Below are 27,974 nucleotides of genomic sequence, written 5' to 3'. Positions count from 1 at the left end.
ATTTCCTCTTTCTATATACAGTCTATGGGTCTATACAAAAAAAAAAAGGTTGCAGGACTCAGGATTTTCTGAAGAGTATCCACAAGATAACAAGCCATGATTGCAACTCCATGTTCCCCTGCGGCAAACATCCCCCCGCTGTATACTGACCTGTAGCTTCACTAACAAGCTAAAACCTCGTTACCCATGATACACTTGACTGGTAAGCTTTGATACTTGAGTCAAATGGCAAAGGCATAATTGGATTCAAATGAGATTTTAACCTATTACATTCATGTTCTGTGCGCTGGAAGATGCTAAGATGTTAATGCTTAGTTATTTTCATATGAAATGCTAATGAGGAATTGGCAGGTCAAAGCAAAGCCAATTGAGAGCACTTTAATCGTCTTACAGTGAGATTAAAGGTTAAGACTGTGATAAATCTCAGCATAAATGTTTTCTTTAATGACATGTGCATCTGTGTGTGTAAAACAAAAGTAATTTGAAGTAGGAATACTCTCACGTGATTTGAAAAGATTAGATGCCAACTTTACTAAGGAGCATCACAATTCATCTAATGTGATTATATTATTGAAGACAGACGAAACAAAGAAGACATGCAGAGACATTTTGGCCTTTTCAACCTGCTTTTCTTCACAACATTTTCTTCCTCAACAACATCAAAACCTACAGTAAAGACATTCCACCTTTATTCCAAAGCACACCTAAAATATATATCCATGTCTTAAACTAAGTATGTCAGTTTCAGAAGACTTTTCTGAAATATCTTGCTGTCTTTTCTCGATAAACTTGAAAGAGGAAATCGTGGTCTAGGAAAGCCTTTCGTTCACAACAGGGTTTAAACGTTTGACAAATGGTCTTAGGTAAGGACTTTTTATGACAGTCAACTATAAATTGAATATCTATATATCACGAGTAATGGCAGGGAATGGAAAAATGCAAGTTTGTACATGCAGTTACAGTGACACATTGGATGAGGTGTGTGTAGCGGTGGGTAACTGGATGGGACAGACCATCACTCAGCAGGAAGCAGCAGTAAATATAAGGGTGTGGTGGCACCTGCTGAGATTCCCCTGCTGAGTCTCTTCTTTCACATTTCGGCCCGAATGTTGTGATGCAAAGCTCAACACAGTCGTAACAAAGAAAGATGTCATGTCTATTTTCGAATCTCCTGCAGAGAGATGCATAGTGATGACGATGGGAGTTTTAAAGCAGAAAATAAGGTGAGGGAAAAGCGCACAAGCTCAATTCGCTGGTGTTGATCTTGGTGGGTCTTCTTCAAACACCAAGATCCCCTCTCTCCACCACAAGCATATGCATCATGCATCAGGTATGCTCACACAAACACACCCTTACACACACATCCCCATGCTAAGGCCCCCATAGACTGGATGCCTCCCCCTCCAATACTATCCCCGCGTCTTGCATTTATTCACTCTTGCTTTCTCGGCAGGCCCTTTGTTTCCAAGGCAACAAGACTTAGTGGATGTGTTGGGTTTGCTGTAGTCTAGACGATCGGAATTTGTAAGGTTCCATAGCTTGACATTAAAGTGTAGTACAATTATTCTATCATTAAAAGTGCTGGACTGCTTGTGAACTATGAATAATCTATCCTACTGTTCATTCTGTCATTGTGAAGAGAAGTATTTAAGTATTAAAGGTCCAATGACATGCTTTTGTGGTTATTATCCGTCCCCTTGTGTGTTATGTCGTTTTTTATGCATGTAAACGGTCTGCAGAGTCACAAACCCCCAAAGTACACCCCGTAGCGAGTAAAACTCTAACACAGAAAATACCTGTCTATGCTGCCCCAGAACGCCTCGTTGGAGATTTTTCTTTTCCCATTTTTTTCTACCTGGTCATAGTGACATAACGGCTCCGCGGATTGGTCCACACACACACACGCACACACACACACACACACACACACACACACACACACACACACACACACACACACACACACACACACACACACACACACACACACACACACACACACACACACACACACACACACACATCTTTTCTCAGCCGCGGCTGGCTGTGAGTGTGTGTGTGTGTGTGTGTGTGTGTGTGTGTGTGTGTGTGTGTGTGTGTGTGTGTGTGTGTGTGTGTGTGTGTGTGTGTGTGTGTGTGTGTGTGTGTGTGTGTGTGTGTGTGTGTGTGTGTGTGTGTGTGTGTGTGTGCTCAGGCTGAGTTCCGCGGTGTCTCGCTGTCTCGCAGACCCCACGAAGCAACCAGGAAACGACACCAGTAATTCAGCTCACACTGTCCGCTCCTCGAGCCTCAAAGGGCGGAGCAGCGAGCCCCAAAACGTCCCGCCAACACGGCACCCAGACCCCACGCAGCATTCTCATCTGTTTGTCATTACTGGTGTCATTTTCTGGTTGCTAACACACGCCATTGTAACACATAAACACTGATGTTCCGCTGTAACGGTGGTGGACTCATCAGAACAGAGTGGGCGAGCTGATCAATCAGAGCACAGTGGGCTCACAGGGAGGGGGGGCAGGAGCTCCAACAAGCCGTGTAGGACAGAGAGTGAATACACATACTATACAGAGATGCTGTATGAGAAACCAATGTGAGTTTGAAACATTGAACAATGTAAATGTATTCTAGTCAACATAGATTAAAAATCGTGTTGGTGAACACTAAATGCCATGAGACTGGGTTGATTCTAGTATACCTCAACAACCGAATTATGATCAGTAGAAATGGCCATGTCATGGGACCTTTAAGTATTTTTCTTCAAATGAAGTTGCATACCGTTTGAAGTTAATATATTTGATTATAGGTTTTCCATATTCCCTGATGGTCTGAACAACACAGAGGCTGCTGTTGAGTCAAGTTGGTGATCTTTGCACACAATTCTACTTATCACCAGGGTTACAGGAAGAAAAACACCCTCATCAGTTAAACCACAGTGATGTTACAACTCAACCTGCACACATACTCACCTTATAAGGTAGGTCACCTATCTGGGAGGTTATTGTGATCACTGACACATGGCAGACCCTCCTCACCTCAGCAATTTCTCTGCTGGATTTCCTTAAAAAGGTTAGGTCCTCCTACTCCACTGTACTCCCTGTATTGCAACTTCAATAACTGCTAAATAAATAAAACATTAGAGTATAATGTTGTTTCCCCCTCTTAATAAAGCATGTGCCAATGAAAAGGTATTTTTTAAATAATATTGCATGAAAACTACCCAAAAAACCATATGATGTCAGTAACTTCCTCTGTGAGCATACAAAATCATCATTGGCTGTTTGCGGGCGAGGCAGGAGGTGGAAGTTAATGGCGCTACTTGGGAAGAAAACAAGAGAGTTCATCATCCTTTGTTTCCTTTAGCAACATCATGATCGACCTCCACAGGGTGAATGATCAACAGACCTGAGAGCAGCAAGGCATGTGATGCATGGCACGTAGAGTTTGAGCTAAGTTGCCTTTCTTGGTGGTTTTGTTGTCCATTGGGGAGAAGAAAAGTGAATGAGGAGCGATGGGATCCTGGCCTTTACATAGTTTATCCTGAGCATGTGTCTGCATATTTAGGTTTTCCGGCCCTGAAGGACAAAGTCTGCATTAACAACAACTTCAGTTAAAGGGATAGTTTGGAGGATCTGAAGTGGGGCGGTATGAAGTTAGTTTATGTTTGTTTGTTGAAAAAGACAGAAGTATCAGCATGGGAGATAAGCAATGTACAGATGTACCAGGAGCAAAACTTATTGAACCTATAAAAACATAATTATTAGCTTAAAAGTACGCTATATTTAGAATATTTTCACAGCTTAACCTTGCCGTCAAACTGCGGTTGTTATGTCAACCAATGCTCTCTCTAAAGTCATGAGATTCCTTTTTTAGAAGACCAAACAAATTATTGACTTGGCTTTAAATGCCATCTTCTATAACAGTGCTACATAAGTATACAAGCTGTTATCTGAGACTCTACCAATTTACATCTTAAAATTAGATACCCACCATCAAGTAAATTATGTCTTTTGTATGCATAACAGCAAACTGTTAGATACCACAAGAGCTTAACCAGAGGTCTTTGAATATAAGCGTTGCCACTTTGAGGTATTATACATTAAAACATTCAGTTAATCCAATTTAAATAATTATGGATATAATAAGCATCATACGGTTACATTACTTTTCAAACCTGCATTTATAAAAATTAACGATATAAGTTATGCAAATTAGATATAAGAGGTCAATGTCTTCGTCTGCATACTAATTTAGAGCAGAAAGAAGAAAGACGAATTAGCAGACTGACAGGTTCCTGCGGCTCAGCCTTGCTTTTGACCTGCCAGTGAAAACAAGCAAGATGAAGATGGAAAGGCTAACCTTAAGAGACATCACAAGCGTTCATTATCATGCTGTCTTTGGCATTATCTGGGATACGTGATATTTAACAAAGGGTCTTTTCCTTGCCCCACTTTTAATTAGCGCAGATGAAAATGACCTTTCTGAATTGTCAAAGCCTGTGTCACCTTCAGAGAACAAATTACGTCTGCTTTATGGCATTGCAAATATAATGCGTTTAGATTTCTAAATGTATCTGAATATATTGTGGCCAGCTTGGACTCCCGAATAAGAGTGATTTACTTATTATTATTATATTATTCAGGTTTATCAACTTATTTAACCATTTACTTATCTTTGCAATAAAGGCATCCACAAAGTATTCCCACAGCTATTATAGTAACACAACCGTTTCAGTTGTATATGTTATTTTTTGATACATTTCCACACACAGAAATGGGCAGAAATAATGATGTTGAGAGATATCTATTTGGCTAGCATTTGTCCGCCATGTCATCTCATACTCTTTGTTTGCTAATGTTGAGGTTTCTACCAGAGTAAAGAGTTTTAGTTGTACTAAGTAAATTCATTGCTAAGATAAACCAATGCTGTGACACACTCAAAGGAAAAAGGGCTGGGTGTGGTTGGGTTTTCTCTCCACTTACAAGCATGCTAGCTCCTCCCTCTGGATCTTAAAGAAGCAGGACATCGACACACACCTGGGGATGATCACCTTGATTTTTCATGCTGTGAATATAAAGGGCAGCTCACTCAATTGGGGAGGCAACATGTGACAGAGGAATAAGCTTTAAAACAGAAAAGGAAAATGACTTTAGGCTTTTAGCTGAATAAAGAGAAATGCTGTTTTTAACAATCCCATTGAAGAAGATTGGAGACTAATTGGCAAATGATAAGCAGTGCTGCTTTATCTAAAGACCAATGTGTTAAGCACCTCTGTTTGTGTCACAAGTGGAATATACACCTGTCTTAACTGGACTTTAATGATATTAAACCAGAAGGACCAACATAAGCACAGTTGCTAACTTAGCCAAACACAACCTGCAAAAGAAAAGGAAACACATGCTGGACTTACTTAGCAGTAACGAAACGCCTTAGTGTCGCAGTCTACAGAAGATGTAGCCTGAGGCAGTGGATTCCAAGGACTACAATTGTATTCCCCAAATAACAGGAGGATAAGGGATGCCTCTAGTGGTGTTTGAGAAGATGGCTGCCTGAGAAACTTTGCTATTAGCCAGAAGACCTGCAGACACTGCGGCCTTCCTCCAAAGACGGCCAGAAAGTCTGCTGAGACCTCCCACCTGATAAGGTAAGCTCTTGTAAAGCCTTGACAACATAAGCGATGGATTGGGAAATTGTATTAGCCATGCACTGCTGGGCCCCTCATCTCTTTTTTGAACGATCACATAAAGACACTTGGTTTTGACTGTGCCATATGCTTTATCTGTTTGTGGCCCGATATGGAGGAAGTTGAGTCAGACTTGAGTTGTGATTGTTATTCTGCATATGGGATGTAATGTAGCCACAGGGTATACACTAGCAGCGAAACGTGCACAAATAATTGCAGACATTTGGAAAAGTATGGGATCAATTTTGAGGTGATCTAAAGCAAAAAAATATCTTGACTCAGAGTTTAAGTGAAACTGCAGCCCTTTGGCTTTTGCTTCTTTTATTTTATTATTCTGATGCACTGCTGGGGGAGTGAATTCGGCACAGAGGTAACATTTTTGAGTTGAAGCATTTCAGAGTTGCATCAACCCAGCTCATGAGATCCTCAAAGCTATGCACAACCTCAGGAGGAAGAGGCCTGCTGGAAAATGTTTTATTCTCTGTTTCTTGTGATGATATTTTCTTGCTCATAATAAATGGGCAATACAACAAACTCATCCTCTAAACTAATTGAACAGGGACTACAAACCAGCCCTTGTTTGAATGCTTTCCGTGCTCATGCCTGTCTACACAAATATTGAAATTGAAACATTTCCAACGCAATTAAAATACCAAAATGTTTGGATTCGGACTAGCTGTGAGTCACAGAGGTAAAAGAAAGGAGAATAATGGTCTCTCTTTGAGAACAGTGAAAGAACATGTCTCTTTTGCTCTTTGTTTTCTCTCTTTCGTGAGAAGCCGAGGAGAAATTTAGCTGTCTCAACTACACACATGTGCACAAGCATGCTTCGTGTCCTATGGAGGTAATTATTTTATCTCTTGGCTCACCTCTCCGAGCTAACCTCCAGCGCGGATTCTGTGTCAGAGCAGCAGAGGAAAAAGGCTGCGAGCTGTCTCCATCCCTTGCTCTCTTGGGCATTAACCTTAGAGTGAGCTGTGTCTGATGGACAGGGCAGAACAGGAGCTAGAAAAATCTGACGTTTACTTAAATCACAGCAAGAGCAGAGGAGCTGAGTAGGATGAGGGACAGATGCAGAGCTGAGAAAGTCACCATTTCAATCCTCAGGCCCATTGCTACTTACCTGAGGACTTTTTTTTACCGTTAGTCTCTAGACAAAATGGAGAAAAAACAGACGGGGAGGTGACGTCATAATGTTAAATAGCTTTTTTAGGTTGTTAAAGAAGAATTCAAATAATGTGGGATATGTAGAAATACTTTATTACAATAAAAGAAATCCTGCATTCAAAATCTACATAACCTGAATACTAAATAATCCTCAACGTTCATAAGTTAAGGTTCAGGAGTATAGGCTTAAATGTAAAGTATTTGCTTCATGCATTTGATGATAGATGTGTAAGTAGCCTACGTCTTGAACATTAAAGCGCATGGATATTTAGGATATTGATAATTGGGAGTTTAAAAAATAACATCAACATTTTTTTCAATTTAAAAAGCTTAATCACAAACGCATAACATAAACAATCTTGTTGCAGATTATTTTATTTTTTGTCCAAGAATTGTAACCCAGATACATAAATAAGACATTTTACTATTCAGAATCAGCTCTCTGATGAACCTAGTAAATGAACTTAATTTCTATTCTGTGCTGCTTTCATACACTATGTCAGTTCAGCTAGATCTCTTTTATTTTAAAACTAAAACTGTATCACTTGTTTGTTTGACATTTCAGAAATGCATAGATCTCCTAGAATTTAGCTGGAACACTTCTTAATGATCGGTGCATGTCTAATGGCATGGTGTCAGTGTTTAATTTGTTATTGCACTAATAAGTATTCCTATGAATACTTATAGTCTGCCTTGTACAGAATGCATCTTCCATGTTGCTGGTGGAAGAAGCCCTTACACATTTTCTAAAATCTTGTATGAAGAATTGCTGTCACACCTAATTCAATATTCAGGCTTCAGCTCTACCCAAGAAATTCAGAACATTCCACAAAGCCAGGGACTTTTGAAAAGAGGTTTGACATCATTCTGACTGGTGCTTATTCTTTCTACAGAGCGATGGGGAAGGAACTAATTCCTTGTTTTCTCCTGTTTTGCACACAAAGGACATGCAGTGCACATGTATGTCTATAACCATTATGCACGTAAACCCCCGGGCTGCTGTCTTCACAGCTGTAAGGCTTCTCTCTGATGTTGGCATTACAGAAATGTAGAAGCGCAGCAAGGGATTAGTGGAAATGAATCCACATAGGATTCCCTGCTAAAAATGTAGGTTTTCCCTGCTGTGCTCTCGAAAGCACGTCATTTGAAGATGTATGTTGCCTGATTTCATTATTCAAATTTGACAAAAGGGGAAAAAACATAAAAACAATACATTTCTAGATGTGATTTAAGTTTTAAAAAATTAGAGCATGTTGCCTTTTTGTATAACTCTGAATTAATGAACCTTCTTGACCAATCAGACACATACAAAAGACAGAGAGTGACGTCTCAACTCTAGTTGTAAGAAGAAATAAAGTATTATTTGAAACTGCTGCCATAAATATGTGAACAGCAGAAATGTGTATCACCACAATATCCTGTACATATTTCCACATGCTGCAGTCAGCTACAGTAATGTGATTATACCATTGTTTCTTCATTGCCTCAGAGTACCATCCATTATCAAGGGGTTTGAGTCATAGACCTTGCGATTGGTGGAACAATTAGACGAGGCAAAGGATATGGGGAATGGCTGTTCTTCTCTATTTGAAGAATATTTGGAACAAAAAACTGTATTGCATGCATAACAGAGCGTGAAGTGCTGAAGGGACTATTTGACAGTGAAATTAAATAACTTCCTCATACGTTAAGCAGATCCAAAGGGTGTTTCACTGATGTATGACTTAATTAAGATGCTTTAGTGAGAATTTAGTTTAAGCTTTTACTGCATTGATCAAAGGCAGAGGATTGTTTAGGCTCTTTCACATTACATTTCCGTCTTGTAGTCACCTGACAAATTCTAGCAAATTAATTTTAATTAATTCAAATCTTGCCTGCAAATGAATTTTTTTTTTGTACATTTTGATTTAGAAAGTCTTATTTCAGTTATGTATAATTACAGACTTCATTATCTGAACTGTGGTTTCTCTTTTGAGTGTTGAGTAATTTCATAAATATGAGGCAAATGTGTACCTTTTTGTTGTTGTTGCTGCAACCATAATCAAATGCAACTTGCCACTGTTGATTAAAAAATAACAAAGAATTTTTAAATAATTAGACCCATACACATTAAGTAGTGGATATGCTCTAATTTAACAAATTATTCTGAATAAATGTGTGATTAGGGGTATACATTAACACAAAATGTGATGGTTAGGGTTAGGGTTACCTTACATAAAACACATTTTTGTTCTCGGTAAAACATCACGTTGTGTCCAAGAGTTGAATGTATCCATTGAATAATGGATGGACAGTACATTTGCAAAAGAAAATATTAAAAGTGTAAGGATATCAGCATGCCGTGAGACATTGACAAGTTTTGCATGGATGTTGCTTTGTGGAGCAGGCAGTATGAGTACACTCATATATTCAAAGGTGGCATGTGGTGCGTTGTATCATTAATACATCACTCTCAAAAGAAACCAATATTTCCCCTCGGCTGCTATTTATTCATACCGGGCTTCTCACTTTCCCAGAGGTGGGGATATTTCTTATGTTTGGTGCTATAGATTTTATTTACAGCTGTACTGTACCTATTGGAAAAGTACAGTGTACATGTAAAAATGCTCATTTATTTTTTAAAGATTGTCAACAAAAGCAGTAGCACCTCACAGTAGCTGTTCTAATAATCTTCTGACTACATGCTAGATGGTCAACGATAACATTTTCCATGAAGAAAAATCTAAATTTGGAAATTGTTTTCCTTAAAAACTGTTTAGAAAATCATTAAAAGCAACTTATCAAAGAAGTAAAGCACTGAAATATAACAGCTCATACAAGTTTACGCTCATTGCCGTTGTTACATTTAATTGAGTGTGAAAATCCAACACATTCTGTATGTGTGTCAGTTTTGTATGTGCATTATATAGGATGCTGGTGGCTCTGATGGACAGCAGTATTGATTGCAGGTCTTAGGCTCTCTCAAAGCTCACACATCAGTTGAGTCTGGCAATATTGACATTCAGCTGAAATGAGGAGGGGGAGAAACATGTTGATTACCCAGAGGGAGACAACAAGAGCATGCCTTGGACATGATGATCAGCAGCTACATCAAATGTTCATTCCTTTCCTTCCTGCTCATTGTATCTTCATTTAAACACAATCTGATGACCTATGTGTCATTCATCACCATAAAGCGTCTTCAAACAAAGAAAGAAGAGAGAAGGTTTTCAAATAAGCAGCGTGACACAACAAAGTGTCAGAAAGGTCCAAAGCCTGTGGAACAATTAATATTTAATGTTTTCATTTGCGTCTGTCTTTCAATTGAAGGATTACTTCTCTAGATTAGACATTTTGATAGCTGTGGTTATCTTTTTGGTCCCTTGTGACAGGTTGAAGGTTGCGGGGGTGATTTTGTTTAACTCATCACACTCTTGGGATTCTGTGTTTAATGAAAGTTGGCGCGTGAATCTGGTCTGCCGATTGAAGATCCTACAATATTGGAATCCATCAGTCTGCATGTGTCCTTGAAATAATAATACACATTGTGGGGGACATGCTGTTTTCCGGAAGAGGTGATGAGGCGTAATGTGTCAGAAATCATGGGCCTATTTTGCGTGTGTCAGTCAGGGTTTGTGGATTTAGAAAAGCTTCTTATATTGCCACCAATTTGCCGTGTTTTTTCATCACGAGTGAACAATACCATCACTGCGTTGCACTGAAAGGATAGCAGTTGCTATGGTGATGCTTCTTGTGATACTGCTTCTTTGTTTGGGATCTGGGATAATTATCTATAAAGTGTCAGGGAGGTGTTTATAGCTTTAATTAAAACTTATAAAGCTCTATATACACTACTGAATATTATCATCACGTTTAGTTATCAATTTAATATCATATTTTTTTGTGATCATTCAGTTATAAATGTCAACTCATTGTTTGTGACTTAGTGGTCAAAACAGAATCAGGAAATGGCCAAACTTCTCACTTGATTAATAACCTCAGTAAATATTTTCCTCACGAGTTCATGGACTCAATGGAAAGTTTCAAGTCTTGCATGATATTCATTTATTAACAATGGTCCCATAAAAAAATAAAAATAGATGATAAAATGTGTTATCAAATTTATGTTTTCCTTGTTAGTTTAAAAAAAAAAAAGGAGCCCTACTTTTGGGGGTTTTCCTTTTCCTATAGTTTGTTATAGGTCTTTGTGCATGTAAATGGTCTGCAAAGGCTAAAACCAAAAAAAGTTCCCTCAAGAGGGAGTTTCTCTCTTGTGACATCATTATGTAACACTCGCTTCTATTGCCTAGCGCTTCAACACATTGTATGTGATAGGCTAGGGGGTGGGACATTGCTAAGCGATTGACCAATCACCACCTCTGTTTTTGTATCTTTTCTGGTTGCAATAAGAAGAATGTTTCCAAGGTTGTTTCTTTTGAGTTGTTTGTTTGTTTAATTTATGCTTTACTTCTGGGGAAAGCTATGCCAGTCACAAGCAACAGCCAATCTTTTTGACACTTTGCGTGCCTTCACACTCTGTTTTTCATAAGTCTACTCAAGTAGTCCGTATGGTAAGGATTTCATGAAATATATCAATCCAGTCTGTATATTCAGCTATCTGTGGCAAAGAATCAGCTACTCTTTATGGTCTTTCTTTATATTCCAAAGTTGTTTATTACCACAACCTTTTATAAAATAACAGAACCCCCTTTTTTACAGTTCAGTAGGCTGTGATTCAAAAAGATAATATGCAACGCTGGATACATCTGAACAAATCTATATCGATACAACAGAGGCGGGATAAAGTAGAAACAAAGGCATGCTCGAAAGCACACACACACACACACACACACACACACACACACACACACACACACACACACACACACACACACACACACACACACACACACACACACACACACACTCTTTTTCATTACCTGGGGAACCATACAATACAGAGGAGTTGATTAGGATTGCCAACAAAAGGACAGTAGGCTCTCTGCCTCTCTGAATTAATTGTCATTAGCAGTGGAACACCAAGCCCTTTTCAAACTCATTAGTTGATAAAATAACCCTCTGATTTCCCATTAAAAAAACCCATTCGTCCTCCCTCGCTGGCGATGCTCCCCCTCCACCGCAACCCTGCATTTCCACACCTTCAAAGTCACTCCTGAGACTGGGAAAGAAATAGCAGCTCCACAATTTGTCCAGATTCTTCCCAGATTTGAATCGATGTGTAACGGCTAACAATTAGAGCCATGATAACAAAGCTTTACAGAGACCCAGGACTACTGATGGTGACTGATTGCTTATTTTGCATAATGAAAAATATACAATTTGCATTATTGTAGCGTTTGATTTCCACTTTGGGTTAAAGTGTTTTCCTTACCTCTTGGGATTTTGAGCTGATGGAGTCTATTAAAGGACTGAAATAGAAAAGTAATTGTATGTGATGCAGTTATTCTGTGACTGTATTTCAGAACCCCTGCATCAATTTTCAGAGTAATCATTCGGATCTTCAGCTTAAAGAGAAAACAAATCATTTCTGTTTCCTGGCAGAATAACAATTTATTTCAATTTAGACAAAAGGAAATACATATTTGTGCTTTGTGCAGTTTAATGAACAGCTTTTGTTAATATACACTTTATACACTGTATATATTTATATATATATATAATCTTAATTGTATTATCATCGCTTATTGAATATGAATAAATCCCAAAGACCCATTCCTCCCCCCGCACCAATTCCTAACCACAAGATATTCTAAAGGTATAAAAAAATCCCTTTTTAATCTTTTTCAAATTTTCAAAAACATTCAAAGATACGCATTGCAAAATTCAAGTCAGTATATCTCATTCAGCCAGGATCAACATCAGGTCTCATCATCTCATACAAAGATCATGAACCCACAAGTACCAGCAGTGATTTGTCTCTGTTGTAATGCGGATGAATGAAACCAAGACAGGAACGCGAGAATCACAAACGACACCAGTCTGAATCCACGCAGCTTAACCTTGTCTTTCCGCTTAATCACTCTTCTTCTGAGATCCTGAAAACACACCTGAGCACAAAGTTTTTTTTAGCAATGGTTTTAAGAAGCAGGGATGCCTCTTTACACATTTCCTCATTGTAATGTAGATCTGACAGGCAGTTTTGGTTCAGAGAAAGAAAGAAAATGTAATAACTGGGGTCGGCAGAGAGCGTTCTACAAATTTGCATGGATGTCCTCGTGTCGCAGCACTTTATAGGTGATCCAGTAGAAGATGTTGAATATGAGGAAGCTCAAGGGAAACACGGCTCTGGATATGGTGTCAATGCGCTTGGCCCGGTCCACAAAACGCTTGTGAAGTACCTCGCCATCGTAGACGGTGACTGGAGGGGGAGGGGGCGGCGGTGGGGGGGTGAACACAGTCTCCACAGCGTTGCCATCCTTGTTCTGCAGGCAGTGACCCATTCCATAACCCCGGAAGTAATAACCACGGCTGTCCCTCACCAGTTCCTCCTCCTGTGGAGTCAAGCATAGGGAAAACAGATTGGCCTCTGACTGTGGACAACAATTCCCCCAAAAGAATTCACTAAAGTAAATTCTTTGCTAAATTAAAAACAGATAATGACTTTAAAATGTTAGGATCATGTATAAACTAAGCATGTTAGTCTATGTAAATGCTGCCAGGAAATAAAGGCACCATTTAAGAAATGGGTAAGAACAATTGTTTCTTATGCAACAAGTGGTTTGGAGAGTTGTGGTGAGAAAAGTGTGTCGTTCAAGGACCTTCTGGGTTTTTCAAACATATTATACTAATACGTGAGAGGCACAAACTAACCCTAGCCTTGGATGAACTCTCTTCCCACCAGGCTTTCTGAAGTTGAAATTACACGAAGAGTCACATCCGAGGGCATAATCATTAGAAGGAAGAAAGAAAATATTTTTTACGGGAGTTAATCAAGAAATTCACCCCTCTCTCTTCTTTCAGTCTCCTTTCAAAGTTGCAGAATGATAGACCTTTCAAAATGCCTATTAATAAAAAGTCATGACCTCAACCTCTCCAAAAAAACTTGCACTTGGCTCTATGTTTGATGAATGGCAGGGCATTTTTTTATTTTTTTTAAAGAGAGAATATTAATAGACATGCAGCTTAACTCTGACAGCCCTCTGACACTTTGAGAGATTCACTTTAGCAGGGGAAAGGGAAGATGTGGGATCTAAATTGGATTATTAGAAGTCAGTGTGAAGTGCCCCAAAAACTCTGATCCCTCTGTCCTTCCCTCTTCCGTGTCTCTCTCACTGACCCCGGCGGTTCTCTGGTTCTCGGCTGAACTTCACATCTCGGTGCCGGACGGACTTGGCAGTGAGACACTACCAGCACCTGTCAAAAGACCAATGCTACTTATGTATTTCACACTTGTCTCCACCTGTCTGGTCCTGCACAATGTATTCATTTTTTACTTTAAAAAACTTCCCAGACTTCTGAACCCTGCCAACTGCCCTTTACCCCGCACCTTCACTTAGCTAAAGACTTAGTAGTTTACTTCTAGCATTCAACTAGGAGGAGGAGCTTACAGGATAAGAATATCCTGTAAGCTCCTCCTCCTAGTTGAATGCTCGTGATTCATTTCAGAGTTTAAAACTATCTGTTGCACCACTGACAAAGTGCACCACCAGACAGAGGGGTAGAGAGTTGTGGCCCTTATACCTTAATTATCCCTCCTACTCCTTTCTAAACGATACAGTACATCATGTGCTAAAGTCTAATGGTGCGTTTCTCTAAAGATAATAGGTGCTCATCGTCTGTGCTCCCAGCAGCAGCTTCACACTTTGTGATTTGTTGGCACAAGATCAGCTGAGACTGATTATTCTCTACAGAGCACAAAGTGTTTTTAAGTTACTGTGTAGGTGGCTGTTTACAGAGTGCTCATTCACAATGCAATCACTTTATTATGAATTGTAAAAGTAATTGCTATAGCATTTGAAGAAAAATACCTTTTTCTTTGCCTGTATAAATGTATACCACTGTCATGTCTGTGTGGTTTGTATATATCGACTTAGATAAGCATAAAGACGGCTAGAAAAACCGCTAACCTGTGCCTGTCCAAATGTTACAAAGATAGTTATGTTTTTTAACTTCAGTTTTGGAAAATAACGATATGTTGGTGAACTTTAGAGGTGCTGGTAGGGGAATATGTTTTTCTCTTGACAGAACCTGGCTATCTCTTACTTCAGTTTCTAGCATTTATGCTAAGCTACCCGGCGAGCCAGATGCTGGATGTATATTCATATTTATCGCACAAGAGTTTATCAATGTGTTTTATCTTAATACTGCAGGGAGGTGTGGAAATATATTTCCCAAATGTAATTCTTGGTGAATTGCTGTTTTAAAAAAGTTAATCAAGTAAATTATTTAAATGAAAACGGTAATAAAAGCCAACATTCTTGGGGATTGTCCTGAAAAAAAAGCAGATTACAAGTTTGAAATGAAAAAACAAGGGAAGAGGAAGGAATGCATGACTTTAAATTTGAGTTAAAAACCGGTTAAACATTGGAAAGGAATTAAGGGCAAGAAGTTAGTGGTGTTTGTATTAAGGGGCAGAAGGTCATAAATGGAGGGCTTGGAGGTGAGATCAGCACGAAGCGGGTTAGGATGTAGGAGAACATTTCAGGATATATTCAGGTCTGAAGTGAAAGTTGAATGACACAATCAATTTGGAGGACTGGGGGCATGAAATAATAAGCGGTTTGAAGGTCTTGGGTTGACATGGGGTTTAATTTTTTACCCTGGCACAGGCGCTGCAGTGCTGATTCAGGTTCCTGTAGGTTGAGCCGTTACCTGGGAGGTCACTCACTTTCCGCAACGACTCAACACTCCCATGCTGACTGGCAAACATCTCCATTGGAAAGCAAGGTAGACAAATTGAAGCAAGAGTTATTGCTCCTTATTTCACCTTTTAGTTTTGAAACAATAGTTTTGAAACAAGAGTTTTCTCCTGTAAGATAAATCGTTGAATCATAATCAGTTTTGGACATGGGCCTTCACATTTAGCTGGGAACAAGAAGTCCCCCTGCTTCATTTAAATGGAAAACCTACCTGTGCCATGCCAGAAATAAAGTAATTAAAGATGCAAACATCACATTCAAACAACAAACTCAAGCAGGCCCTCTCAGCTTTTAATTAAAGAGGGGCTTTGAGTGTGATAATACAGGACATTATCTGCGGCTGTTCGACTGGGGAACTGGCTTTGAAGACGAATAAAGAATCCTCAAGGTGACAGTTCAAGTTATTTCTGTAAAGACTATAAATGGAAGCTCTATTTTTCAGATTTTGTTATTTCAAAGGCTTTATATTGTGGCTTAGAGAGCACCAAAGATGCCAAACACAAAGCTGCAATGTGCATTGATTGAACCTAGTTAGTCTGGGATTTGTACACTCCATCAGATTCCCAAACTCCCTCTCTCACAACACACCGGCTCATGTGTCAATACCCCTCAAATGGATAGTTTGTGACCTCAAAGTCCTGAGTGGGAGTAATTGTGCATCTGATGTGGAGCATAGAAGTATTTTCCCCTACAGAGAGTCATTTTCTCTCTCCTGCATCGATGCATGAGGGCAGACTGCCCGTAAGTCTGCTGGAGTCTTCTTCCTCGTCTACAGGGAACTTTGCCATGAGTCTGGGGAGCTGCCCAGCCAGTGAGCTGTTTAATGGGATTCTCAAGATGTCTCTTCTGTTCCTCTTGAGACAAACATTTCTGTGTTAAACTAGGTCTCTCACTTCTCTGTGCTAGTGCTTATCTTTGTCAACTGACACGCTGATGGCTTTGATGATTGTCAATATATGGATCAAATTGAGGAAACGCATTATGTTTGGCTGAAAGGGATGTTTAAAGTGACACAGTGACTATATGTACGTAAGATTTCTGTTTTTATTTTTATTTAACGTGATGACCTCCCTCCAACATGGCAACCAAAACATTATTCTTACATTAGTTTGATTAATACATTTATTTAACAGGTGCCATGAACAGCCCAAACCAATAAGCTGTAAAGCCTTTTTACGTCTATGGTCCCTGGGCAGGTAGATATTAAAAACAATACAGAACATTACAATTGAATAAAAGCAATACTGTTTACATAATTAACAAACTATATATATACCGTAATTTTCGGACTATAAGGCGCACCTGAATATAAGCCGCAGCAGCGGCATACCACTCCCGGTTTCACTTTTACTTTTGCGTGCTACCTGTCTCACTCTTTTCCGGCCTCCAGCTTTTCCTGCTGGAACCTGCCGCTTAAAGGTGGGGGTCCGCGGACCGGCCATAGAGCCCATAGAGTTAAAGGTGGTGGCCGTTAGCTGTAAAAATCCATAGATTAGCCGCACCGTTATATAAGCCGCAGCGTCGAAAAATAGGGAAAAAGGCGCGGCTTATAGTTCGAAAATTACGGTACTTCTTTTTCAAGGTACATTTTTTAAGAGCTTTAGTGCATGCCTTAAGTACAAATTAATAATTTTAAGAGTTATAGTATTTAAAGAAATGCCAGTATCTAAAGAAAGCTGTTAGTGCTCACTTTCTTGTCATATAAACTAATTAAAGCAGATAGTATTGTATTACACACGGGCAGTGGAATAGTGTCAGACTGACAACAGGTCTAAAGATGTTGCGTGTGAATGCAGGGTTAGTGTTTTACTCTGGCAAGTGGTTGATGTGATAGGCTGATGCTTTTGAATGTAATGACGGAGAGAAAGAGAAAAGATCAACAAGACTTTTCTCAGGTCAGTGCTCACTATGGAAACGAGCTGAACAGAAATGAGCCGATCTGCCTCATGAAATATGACAGCCAGCTGTAGCGTGCTGATGTTGTCACTTCCTGAATATACTGTGTCCCACAATAACAAGAGGCATAAGTCAATGTTATAGAGGCTGACAGGGAGTGTGTGTGTGTGTGTGTGTGTGTGTGTGCATACGTTCTCCTCATGCTTCCTTGTATAGAATCTGCCACAATGTGAGTGTGTTTAAGTGTGTGTCTAAGCAGAGTTGGATGAAGTAAGGAAGTAAAAGGGGTACACATTGTAGAAAAACTGGATATAACTCAAAGTTATACTTTGCATTTAAAATCTTGTTTAAGTTACCTATGAGCTACTACCAAAAGTACAAATAAATGATTACGCACAGCGGCCACTTTCAGCATAATGTAATTGATTGGACTCGAAGTATTGATTATTTTTTGTTGTGATAATTTTGCAGCTGGTAAAGAAGTAGCTTTTTACAAAGGGGTCAATAAAGTATATGATCATTTATAGGAACATAATGATACTTTGATTTTTCTTTTTTAAATTATTGTAATATAATATCTGTAGTTAAATAAAAAGGACAACATCCCCCTTTGAATAGCAGGGGGGTAGTATAAAGCAGCAGGAAATGGAAAATCTTAAGTTAAGTAAAAATTGTACATTACTTGAGTAAATGCACTTAGTTACTGTCCGTCACTGTGTGTAAGCATGCTTTAGTCTGTCTTTGTGCTCAACATGCTTACTTTTATAGAATCTGCCACAATGTGTGTGTGTGTTTGATCATGCTTAAGCTTTTGTGTGTGTGTGATATACACTTACTATTCTTTGCTGCCGCTGCCTTTTCCTCAGCCTGATGAACTCCTTGTGTTGCCTTGACACAAAGTTAACTGCTGCGTACTCCAGAAGGGCAGCAAACACAAACAGGAGGCACACCGCCATCCAAATATCAATGGCCTTCACATAGGACACCTGGGGAACACACAAGGTCACACAGTCATCAACAGCCAATCAATGAGGCTATAACGGATAATCCATGGCTTCTTCACAATCTACCCATTCCTCAGCTTAGGCACGTAATGACATACATCTTTGGGGAGGGTCTATATGTGTAATGAGTCTGTGGGATGGGGGCAGTTGACACATAGCCATGAGACAGGTCACAGCTCGAGACTTGAGGGGAGCCCCGTCCGGTCATGAGAGTTGAGATGTCACAGCCAATCAGCAATGCCCACTGGGCAACGTATTGTGTGGAAACTTCACACAATTGAGCAGCAGTTTTCTCACTTACAGTGAAAGTGGAGAGGAAAGCCCCGGCCTAATGACAAATCAGAAGGGATAAACTCCGGGAACATCTCAGCTGTGTTTTAATCAATACTTCCACTACATCTAAATGTCATACTTGAACTGTCACAAAAGATATATATTTAAAATATATATACATTTGATTTTTGTTCAGAAGTCATCACTTTGGGTATTTATGCAATATATAAAATAATGGAAAGTACAATTATTTATATTGAACTGTTTTATTTAATAATAATAATCTCGTTGTTTTTTTATATTTAATTGAAGCCCTTTCTTCTATTGTTACACTTAAAAAACACATTTTATTTTTCACATTTTAGGCAGTTTTGGTAATCACTATTACATACCAACGTTTGGCATAAGAGTTTAATTTTTAGGAATTTATTGTCCAGTTTTAAAAATTAATTTGAAAAGTAATCAAATGAAATAACTTGCATTAATGCAATTATTTAAATTGTTACATTGCTTACATTTAAACAGGATAACTTGTGATCTGAAACCTATTATAACCTTTCTAACGCTGTTGGTAATGTAGACAAGCAGGAAGTGCTGCTGCTATGCTTTCTGCTCTGATATTGAATGTGAGTTCAACTGATGGCCAGTCCTCGATCATCAAGAAATCTATTGTTGTTATTCATTTTTAGCCAATCAGGGAAAAGTGTGCACCTCCCTGCTGATCTAATATAGCCTGTCTTTCCCCTGACCTTCTCCCCGGGGATCTGGGAGTCCTTCACGTCGTTCACGTACCAGCGTCCTCAGCCCACCTGGCACTTGTTTATCTGATCCCTCATAAATCTCTTGCCTTGTCCAAAATTAGAAATTGCCTCGTGCACAGTCAGCATTTCATGACTTTACGCGCTCTCATAGCAGATCCTCTTTTTCCAAAGCTCCTTCCAAATGCCTAATTTACCAAACTCATGTAGATGCAACCAGTTTACCATTCGCAATCCTCAGTAATCCATTGTCTGTCTGTCACTTGTTTCATGGAGGATTTGGATCGGGCTTGTCAGGAATTACCCGTAGTAAATGGTGACGTCATTTCTAAATCAAGTATCACTTCTTGGGGGATGTTTTTAGCGGTGAGCAAGAAATGCCTTGAATATCACAACATCATCTTTTAAAACTGTGTAATTAATTAAAATAAAACTATATTCACAGCTGCAACGCTAATTCATACCCATCATGGGGCACCTTGGTACTTCCTGTCCAGTTTGCAGCAATGTCCCCTACTGTATTAGTAACAAACCATCATATATCTTCAGACTCACCTTGGGCAGAGAGGCTCTCGAACCGGAGCTCTGCGTGGTCATCGTCAGTACGGTGGTGATGCCCAGACCCACTCGAGCGGGTGCAGCGTCCATGTTTATCCAGAAAGACACCCATGAAAGGATGACGATGAGGAGGGAGGGGATGTACATCTGGATCAAGTAGTAGCCCATTTGACGCTCCAGGTGGAACTTCACCTCAATGCAGGTGAATTTACCTGAAGATACATGACATTGTACATTCAACTGTTTAAAGAGAAGTTGTGTATTACTCTGTTCATCCATTTCTCGTTACAATTCACACTTGAAAGGATAAAGGCACTTGCAAATGAAAAAACAATGTAGATGCATAATTAAGATATTGAATAAAGATACGTTTTGGTTAAAGAGGACATGTGTTGTTCATTTCCATGTTCAATATTTGATTTTGTGATTCTATGATAACATGTTTTTGGCAAGAACATGCTATAACGTTCAAAAAACACATTACTCTTCTCATTTGATCAGTCTTTATATACATATACGGTTTAAACCGCTCTGTTTTGGCACCTGTCTCTTTAACCCACTATCCTCCTGTAAAAACGCATTCTGCTCTGATTAGCTTGTGAGAAAATCCTGGCGAACCTTTGTGTAATAGTTCTAAAGCTCTGGATATACTCATAAGGGGCGGTATATCCTGCATGTGACATATAGGAAGAGGAGCCAAATCTGAATGGCTTGTTGAATCTATTTTGGACTGAGGCAGCCCACATGTTCTTATTTAACAGAAAGCACTGAAAAGCAAATGTCCCCTTTTTTTTAACCCGACAGCAAGAAACAGTTAAATCACAATAAGAACAAAGAGTTTACAGTGTTCAAGTTTTTGTAGTTGATCAATCTATATTGCATACCCAACTTCTTCAACATGCCTCAGCATACAAAATAAGCCCCAGCACTTCATTTCAATTTGTGTTTCCAGCTTAGTTTCTCAACACTGTATACGGAGTGTATTATATACCTGTGTTGTAGGACTTAGTGCAGTAGCCCAAATCCATCTCCTCTTTTAGCACAAACTGGGGGAGGGTGAGATCGTCAGCCACCTGAACGGGGTTTTCAGACAGCCACTCAAAGATTAAGTCATTCATGGTGTAACCAACTGTGAAAAGAGTACAGAGGAGATGGAGAAGTTATTTCAACGAGGGAAAAATAGTAAGACATTTCGTTTTTCTTTCACTAAAGCTCAGATATACATTTGATATGGTATGAATTCTCCTTGTGTTCTTATTTCCATGGATATTGCACATTAAAGACCCATTCTGGCATACCTTGGTGATACATCTTTCAACATTACATCGAAGAGGAGAGAATGAGATGCTCTTCATTATTTAGACAGTCTCTTATATACCAGATTTTTGGACATGACACATCTTTATATTACGGCCTAAATGTTACAGCTCAGATTCCAATAGCAGCTGCAGGTCATCAATCTCAACATTGTATTGAGATTTCAGCAACGGTTCTACAGTACAAGTACACATTCAAATTAAGCTTTATATGTGTTTGCTGACCATGAACAGGAAATGCATCTCACACAACGAATAACATTTCATATTGCTGTATTGTCAGCATCGGACAATTTATGTTTTGTCCTGTATATTTCAAGGTATTGCACAGTACCAAGTGCACTACTGCATTTGCTGGTAAATATTCTTGCTCCTCATCGTCTTCTTCCTTTTACAAAATCACACTTTTCACCACACCACAACTAGCACAACCCTGCCATTGGCTAATGAGACCCAGAGAGAAAGACAGAATGAACTTTTGAAGATTGTGGTGATATAATGTCGCTTTTGCCCATCTGTCCAGCTACCAGCTAGCCTCTGCCATCACGTTTGTCACAGTAAAGGTCACCCAGCACAGATCCAGTCATGTTGTTGTGGTTGCTTGAAGGTTACAGAGTAAAGGGGGACACGAGGAGCATATCTGCTTGTGACAGTGATGTTGTATACTGAGCTGATGAGTGCATGTTGAACTGGTGATGTTCAAACTGGAAATATAATGGCATTTAATGTTTTTATTTTTGCAAGTTGAATACACAGTTTAGTAAACCGCTCAGAATAAGACGATAATTATTTAGCTTCCACACACGGTTGCTTTTCTCCAGGGTTGCTCTCCTCCTTCTCACAGCTACCTTATTATTATTATAAAAAATGCATGCCACATGCAACAACAACGCAGCATTTCTTGTTCATCTGAATAATACCGATGTCCACTGGGACCCTTAGGGCTGTGAAACCAAGGCATCAATTATTCAAGATGTTATACTCCATCCTGCCAACACGCCTGGAAAAACCACACTTATCACAGGTTCACTGTCATTTACACATTCTGCACAATTAGAGAAGTAAATAACCCTGCTTTTCTAAGATGATGAAAAGCTATTTTGTTGGCTTCCGGCTACAGCTAAGAGGCGGCAAATTGAATTGGCATTTTAGGTTCAATACAATGAAAGTCATGAGGTATAATGTCTGGAATATCTCAGCAGGGCAGACTAATGACTGTTAGTAACATGCCATTTTTATTTTCATGGTAAAAAGCTGTTCACCTAATGAAAGCCACTGCAGTCACGGTGATGCTTCACATAGCACGGTTTGCTTTTTACTTATGGTGTAAGTTACAAAGTGTATTTATGCTTATTGGACGCTAATGGCTCAGGGCAAAGCGAAGTGGTAAAGGCTGCATATATGAGCCTTTGATGTGTCCTATAAATAGACTCAACAATACGATTCTGCCTTATTCTCTCCTTATAAGCCCGTGGCATCAAAGGCCAGAAAAGAAGATTGGCCTTGGCTCTCTTAAACCCCAAAGATGACTCTCCTCTTTCCATTTTTTTTTTCAATCACCCGCCTCTCTCGCGCTTTCTCATTTTTCCACAGCTCCAGTTGTGGCAGTAAAACCTATAATGTCGTCTTAACACTGAGCTCTAGCCAAGGTGATCACACCCTTGGGTGGTGTACCGGCGCTTGTCAACACAAGGCCAAGCGTCCTCACCAAGCCTTTAATCAGGAATGATTACGCCTCTTTTAATGGCAGTGTGATGTGATACACCCAGCACATGCACACACACGGCGGCTCCAGCACACATTTGTCACAAATTGTCTCCCTTACTTTCCTAAAGGGTAAAATGTATTTATATTTTAGTTTTTGGCTGACGTACGTTTTGCGTTACATTTATTTGATTTTGTATCAGTTTGTCCCTGTGTTAATTTGCAGAAATAAATCATGCTGCCTCCTGCACAAAGAGGGGCTAACTAGTTCCTTACAAACCAATAACTCTTGTTCCTCGTTGAATCAGATAAGGACCTAGGTGGAGATACCAGTATTCAGCTTGACTTATTTATTTGTGAGATGCTTCTGAAAAGGTGCAGTGACTTCATGGTACGAGTGCTCCTTCTGTTTCCTCCTTTTTGCTACAAGTTCTTTTGTCCCTATGACTGGAATGTAGGTCACCTCTAGTCACAGCGGCTGGGTCACATATAATAAAAGGGACACAAAATTGAAGTTTTATTATTTATATCCTGGAAATTGGTTTCATGAGGGCAGATGCTATCTCTGCTAAAGGCAAGGGAAGACTGAAAGGGAAGATAATTATTCTTCCCCCACATTTTATCACTGTAATAACATTTTATAAGGTTTCAAGTGCCTTTTTGTAAATTTCTTCAACAGCTGAGTTTTAATAAATGTGCTGTAAATATGAACAAGAATGGTAAACAGAGGAATTTTTTTTTTAAAGCCACCTATTTTTTGCAACATGTGTCAAACGTTGCACTCTCTGCAGTTTACAACGAAAACAATGAGAAATATGTTTTATGTTCAGAGTGCCATTGAAGAGCGACCCAGCTGCATATAATATGGGAATTTTGTGTACGTGAAAAATGTCCAGATGTATACTTGATAATCAAGAGCTGCTAAGAGTCGTGAAATCGCCCCAAAATGCACTGCAACTCTTCAAAAGCCTGCAAGGATGACTGTTGGATAAAATGAGGGCGAATGTTTTTAAGATACAGTAAAAATGTATTTAATCATTTTAATTTGCAATAAAACAAAGGAATTAATACATTTAGTTGAAGAGGTTCTGTTGATTTACATTTTGGGTAAACAATTTTCATTCAACGGTCGCTTGGGCTGTCAAGATCAATACAGTCATGTGATGCAGAGACTCAACATCATTGTTCATTTAGTAGGCCGTACGCAGAACATACTGTACAGTACGTTTATATTAATTTCAGTTGCTCAAAGTTTAAAGCTGACTTCTGACAAAATGTGAACCTCTCAACATTATGTTTTACCTTTAAACTTAAAATAAGAGAAAAGCCTGTGTTTGCTGTGGACTGCCAACAACAACACTCTGATAGATAAGCGTCTAGTGCTTTTACATGGTGGGGGAAACTCTCAACAATTGATGTGCTCATCTCGCAATGTAATGTAGTGTGAAATACACCTTGGTGTTAGAAGTCATGCTGCGTTATGTAGGAAATAAACTAGTTAGCCAGACATCTTTGCATCTTAGATTGCTGCAGATAAACCTGCAAAGTTTAATCGATTCACTATTTATTCTGAATTTTTGTTTTTTGAGAACAAATTAGATGTAATAATAAGATAACAGGGAACCTTCACATGGACATTTATATTCATGATACAGTTCCCATCTCTTGAAATATAGCAAGATGGCTGGGAAAAGGTAAAACTCAGGAAGAAGGTGGAAAACAAAAAGGTGTCTGAGACGAGAGGAAGAGGAAATAAAGAAGAAAACTCACAGCTTTCAAGCTGCATTGTACAGGTCTGAATGTCCATTGGGAAATTCTTCAAGTCCATAGGGCAGGACAGGACAAGAGTCAGTCTGAGATAGAAAAAACAGATTGGAAGAGAAAAGAGGAGCAAACGGGGATGTCAAAAGGCAGGAAAAGGAAAAGACACAAGGTAAAAAGATGGGTTAACATATTACAGTGAAGTAAATCAGTGCCACGCTGTTTTTGTTTTTAAAATAGGAGTAATGCGTTTGTGTATAATTCAAAAAGAGTAGAATGGGAAACATATTGAGTTGCTCTACCATTTGATTCCTGGCAGCACCAAAGTAATGGCAAAGTAATTGGCGTAGGCATCCCTACATTTATATGTTGTGGTGTTGATGCATTAAGCCTTCAAAAAATCCTCAGAGAACAGAGAGTGGGATCTATTTAGGAGTCTGTTCGGGGGGGAAACTGTGTAATTACCTGCTGTAATGCATCGCCCAGAGGCGAGACAAGAGCTGCGAGCAGTATACACAAAGGCACCCATTTGCTACTGTGTTATGATGACACAATATCCTTCACCAGCTCAAGAACAAACTACAAATACCCAAGTGATTCATTATCCTAGCACTGGATTAATTGTGTCATGGATTTAATCCACACAAAGATGTTTGATCCACAATTACCAAACATAGTTGGTAACCGAATCTAGAGCATGCAGTAAATCAGTGGAATGAGGTTCTTATTATCTGTGTTTGCAACAGGATTCATGTATTATGTCTTGGTCCCAAAGCAAGAGAGATATAATAAGTTCTGTTAACTCAAAATAAAATAATATATAAAATATTAGCTTTGAAAATTATCAGAAATCTTATTTTTTGTTGTTATCAACATAACAACCCCTTTAGACCCGGAAGGAAATGATTATAATTATTATTGTTCTTTAAATCATTTCGTAGAGTAATGTAGTTAAGAGTTATTGGGAAGTTGGAATAATATTGGCTGATTGTATAATGTTATTTATTCATGTTGGACAATCAATATCAGGTCAAACTTTTTTCATAATATGGTAATATTAAGATTTGGCATGATTTAGTAATACTAAATACATTTTTATTTTTACCACATTCTCATCTCATTGAATATGGAAAACAATGTTAACACATTAAAAAAAATCTGCTCTTCTGCCTCTCTTTCCTCTGTTCTCCTGACAGCTCAATGTCGAACTCTCCTTCAATAATCTTTTTATCCAAATATTTACGGCCCCTGGTCCAAGGAAAGAAACATTTGGAGAGTGTCAGGAGGATTAAAAAAACAAAACAAGAAAAGCACTCACAAGGGGGCTTCCATAGAGGTGTTAAATTGCTGATCTTATCAACAAAATTATCAGTCTAGACATAAAACAATAGGTTACACTTGATTTCATCCTTGAAAAGTGCAAATACTAAGGATGCTCAACCAATTTGTATGTCCTAGTGTTGGTTTGGTTACATTTCCAATATTAATTGGTTTAAAGTTGCAATATTATAATTATTGTGACATACAAGCAGGAACTACAAAGGTGAGATTTCCTCCCACAGTATGTTATGGTTTCTATAAGCCAATTGTAAAAAATGAGAGTCATTTAACAAACAGACTTTGAGGTCACACACTAGCCACTTCACATTTCCATCTCCTGTATCCATGCCTTCACCCGTTCAGCATTTCGTTGACCTGCGGAAGGTGCAGTGGGGCTTCTGTGATTGGCAATTCAATTGTTGAAATAATTCTGGTCGCGTACGAGTGGGATTTGCACTACTTTCCTCGTTTTATTAGACAGAAATTATCCAAAAAAGAGCCCTCGAAAATAACACAAACCGATTTTATTCCTACTTTAGTCACTAGTTTCATGTCTTATACATTAAAATGCAGACATATTTAAAAGCTTAGCAATATTTGTAATAGTGGCTTCAAAGCAGGTTTACACAAATGTTAATTGAACATTTCCCCCGGAGCCTTTGAGTAAAACAATCATATTTATACCTAAGCAGTTAGATGAATGATGGATATGCAGTTTTTGACACTTCATACAGCAGCTACATCTTATCTTTAGTTACCTAATGCTGTACAGAACGCTGCCATCTTGGAAAATCCGTAGCAGCTTGTTATCAGTAGTGACCTCATGGAAATTGGCTCCTTTCTCGTTTGCAAAGAATAAATCAGGTTTCCAGATAGAGTCCAACATGGATGGATCCAGATCCAGGGAGTCGTCTGGGTATTCGCTGTACGCCAGACGAGGGTCGTTCCAATTTTGCCGTAGAAATACATTAAGCCTGTAATCCTGTGGAAGAACGTATACCATCAGTGATGTTGCAGTACACACAGACAGCTTAGAAGTGGATCTTTCTGTACATTTCCAATGTTCTGTTACTGCTCAAGATTGAAGTCCTTTCTATCTGAGCATACATTTAAGATGACTGAAGCTGTTATACTCAAAGATAAAACCATGATGGAACTTTGAAAATCCCCCTTACTACGATGGAATATCACCTTTAAGTCTAAATATACAAAAAATGTGAATTGATATAATTCATACAATACAGAAATACACTCTGACATTGCAGCACCATGATAAGGTATGCTGTGCACAATGAAAAGTTATTGTAGGAAGATTTGAAACAAACTAATGTTTTTCAAGATTTTTTATTTTCGTTTCTAATACAGTGAGGATGTACTTCAAAACGCAGATACAAAAATGTTTACATATCTCCCGAGAACATTGACTGGTGTAAGCACTAGAGTTATGGCAGATGATTCATATTTATAGTGTAACCCTCAGTGGTTCAGAATAATAAAGGCATTACTCTCTTTGAAAAGCCCACGCATGAACATATTCATAACTGATTGAATGACGGTGTACTGTTTGTTGGAGCATTGCATCCACGAGCTGCTGGTGAGCAGAGGGTTGGCAATGCAAGCAATGTGAGGGACGAGTGCAGAACACAATCAGCCCTGCCCGCAGCCAGCATACATGAGTAATT

General features: G+C 39.0%; 1 protein-coding gene across 2 annotated transcripts in view; it reads right to left on the bottom strand.

Annotated features, from left to right (window-relative positions):
- Window positions 1-12,393: 12,393 nt before the first annotated feature.
- The window catches only part of glra4a (glycine receptor, alpha 4a), a 44,364-nt gene continuing 28,783 nt past the window's right edge, over window positions 12,394-27,974 (bottom strand). The window contains exons 4-10 of one of the 2 annotated variants that reach the window (XM_079670524.1): window positions 27,051-27,274; window positions 24,982-25,064; window positions 21,183-21,320; window positions 20,189-20,403; window positions 18,435-18,584; window positions 15,603-15,713; window positions 12,394-13,335 (exon numbers count right to left, since the gene is read on the bottom strand). In XM_079670524.1, coding sequence (XP_079526650.1) covers window positions 13,036-13,335; window positions 15,603-15,713; window positions 18,435-18,584; window positions 20,189-20,403; window positions 21,183-21,320; window positions 24,982-25,064; window positions 27,051-27,274 — 1,221 coding nt within the window. In that variant the 3' untranslated portion in view covers window positions 12,394-13,035. The remainder of the gene's footprint in view (window positions 13,336-15,602; window positions 15,714-18,434; window positions 18,585-20,188; window positions 20,404-21,182; window positions 21,321-24,981; window positions 25,065-27,050; window positions 27,275-27,974) is intronic. The other variant, XM_079670525.1, reaches the window with a different exon arrangement.

This window comes from Notothenia rossii (assembly GCF_949606895.1).
Source record: "Notothenia rossii genome assembly, chromosome: 3".
In the NCBI taxonomy this organism is placed as follows: domain Eukaryota; kingdom Metazoa; phylum Chordata; class Actinopteri; order Perciformes; family Nototheniidae; genus Notothenia; species Notothenia rossii.
Note: the sequence above shows the minus strand (reverse complement) of the source record. Positions and strands in the feature narration are given on the sequence as shown.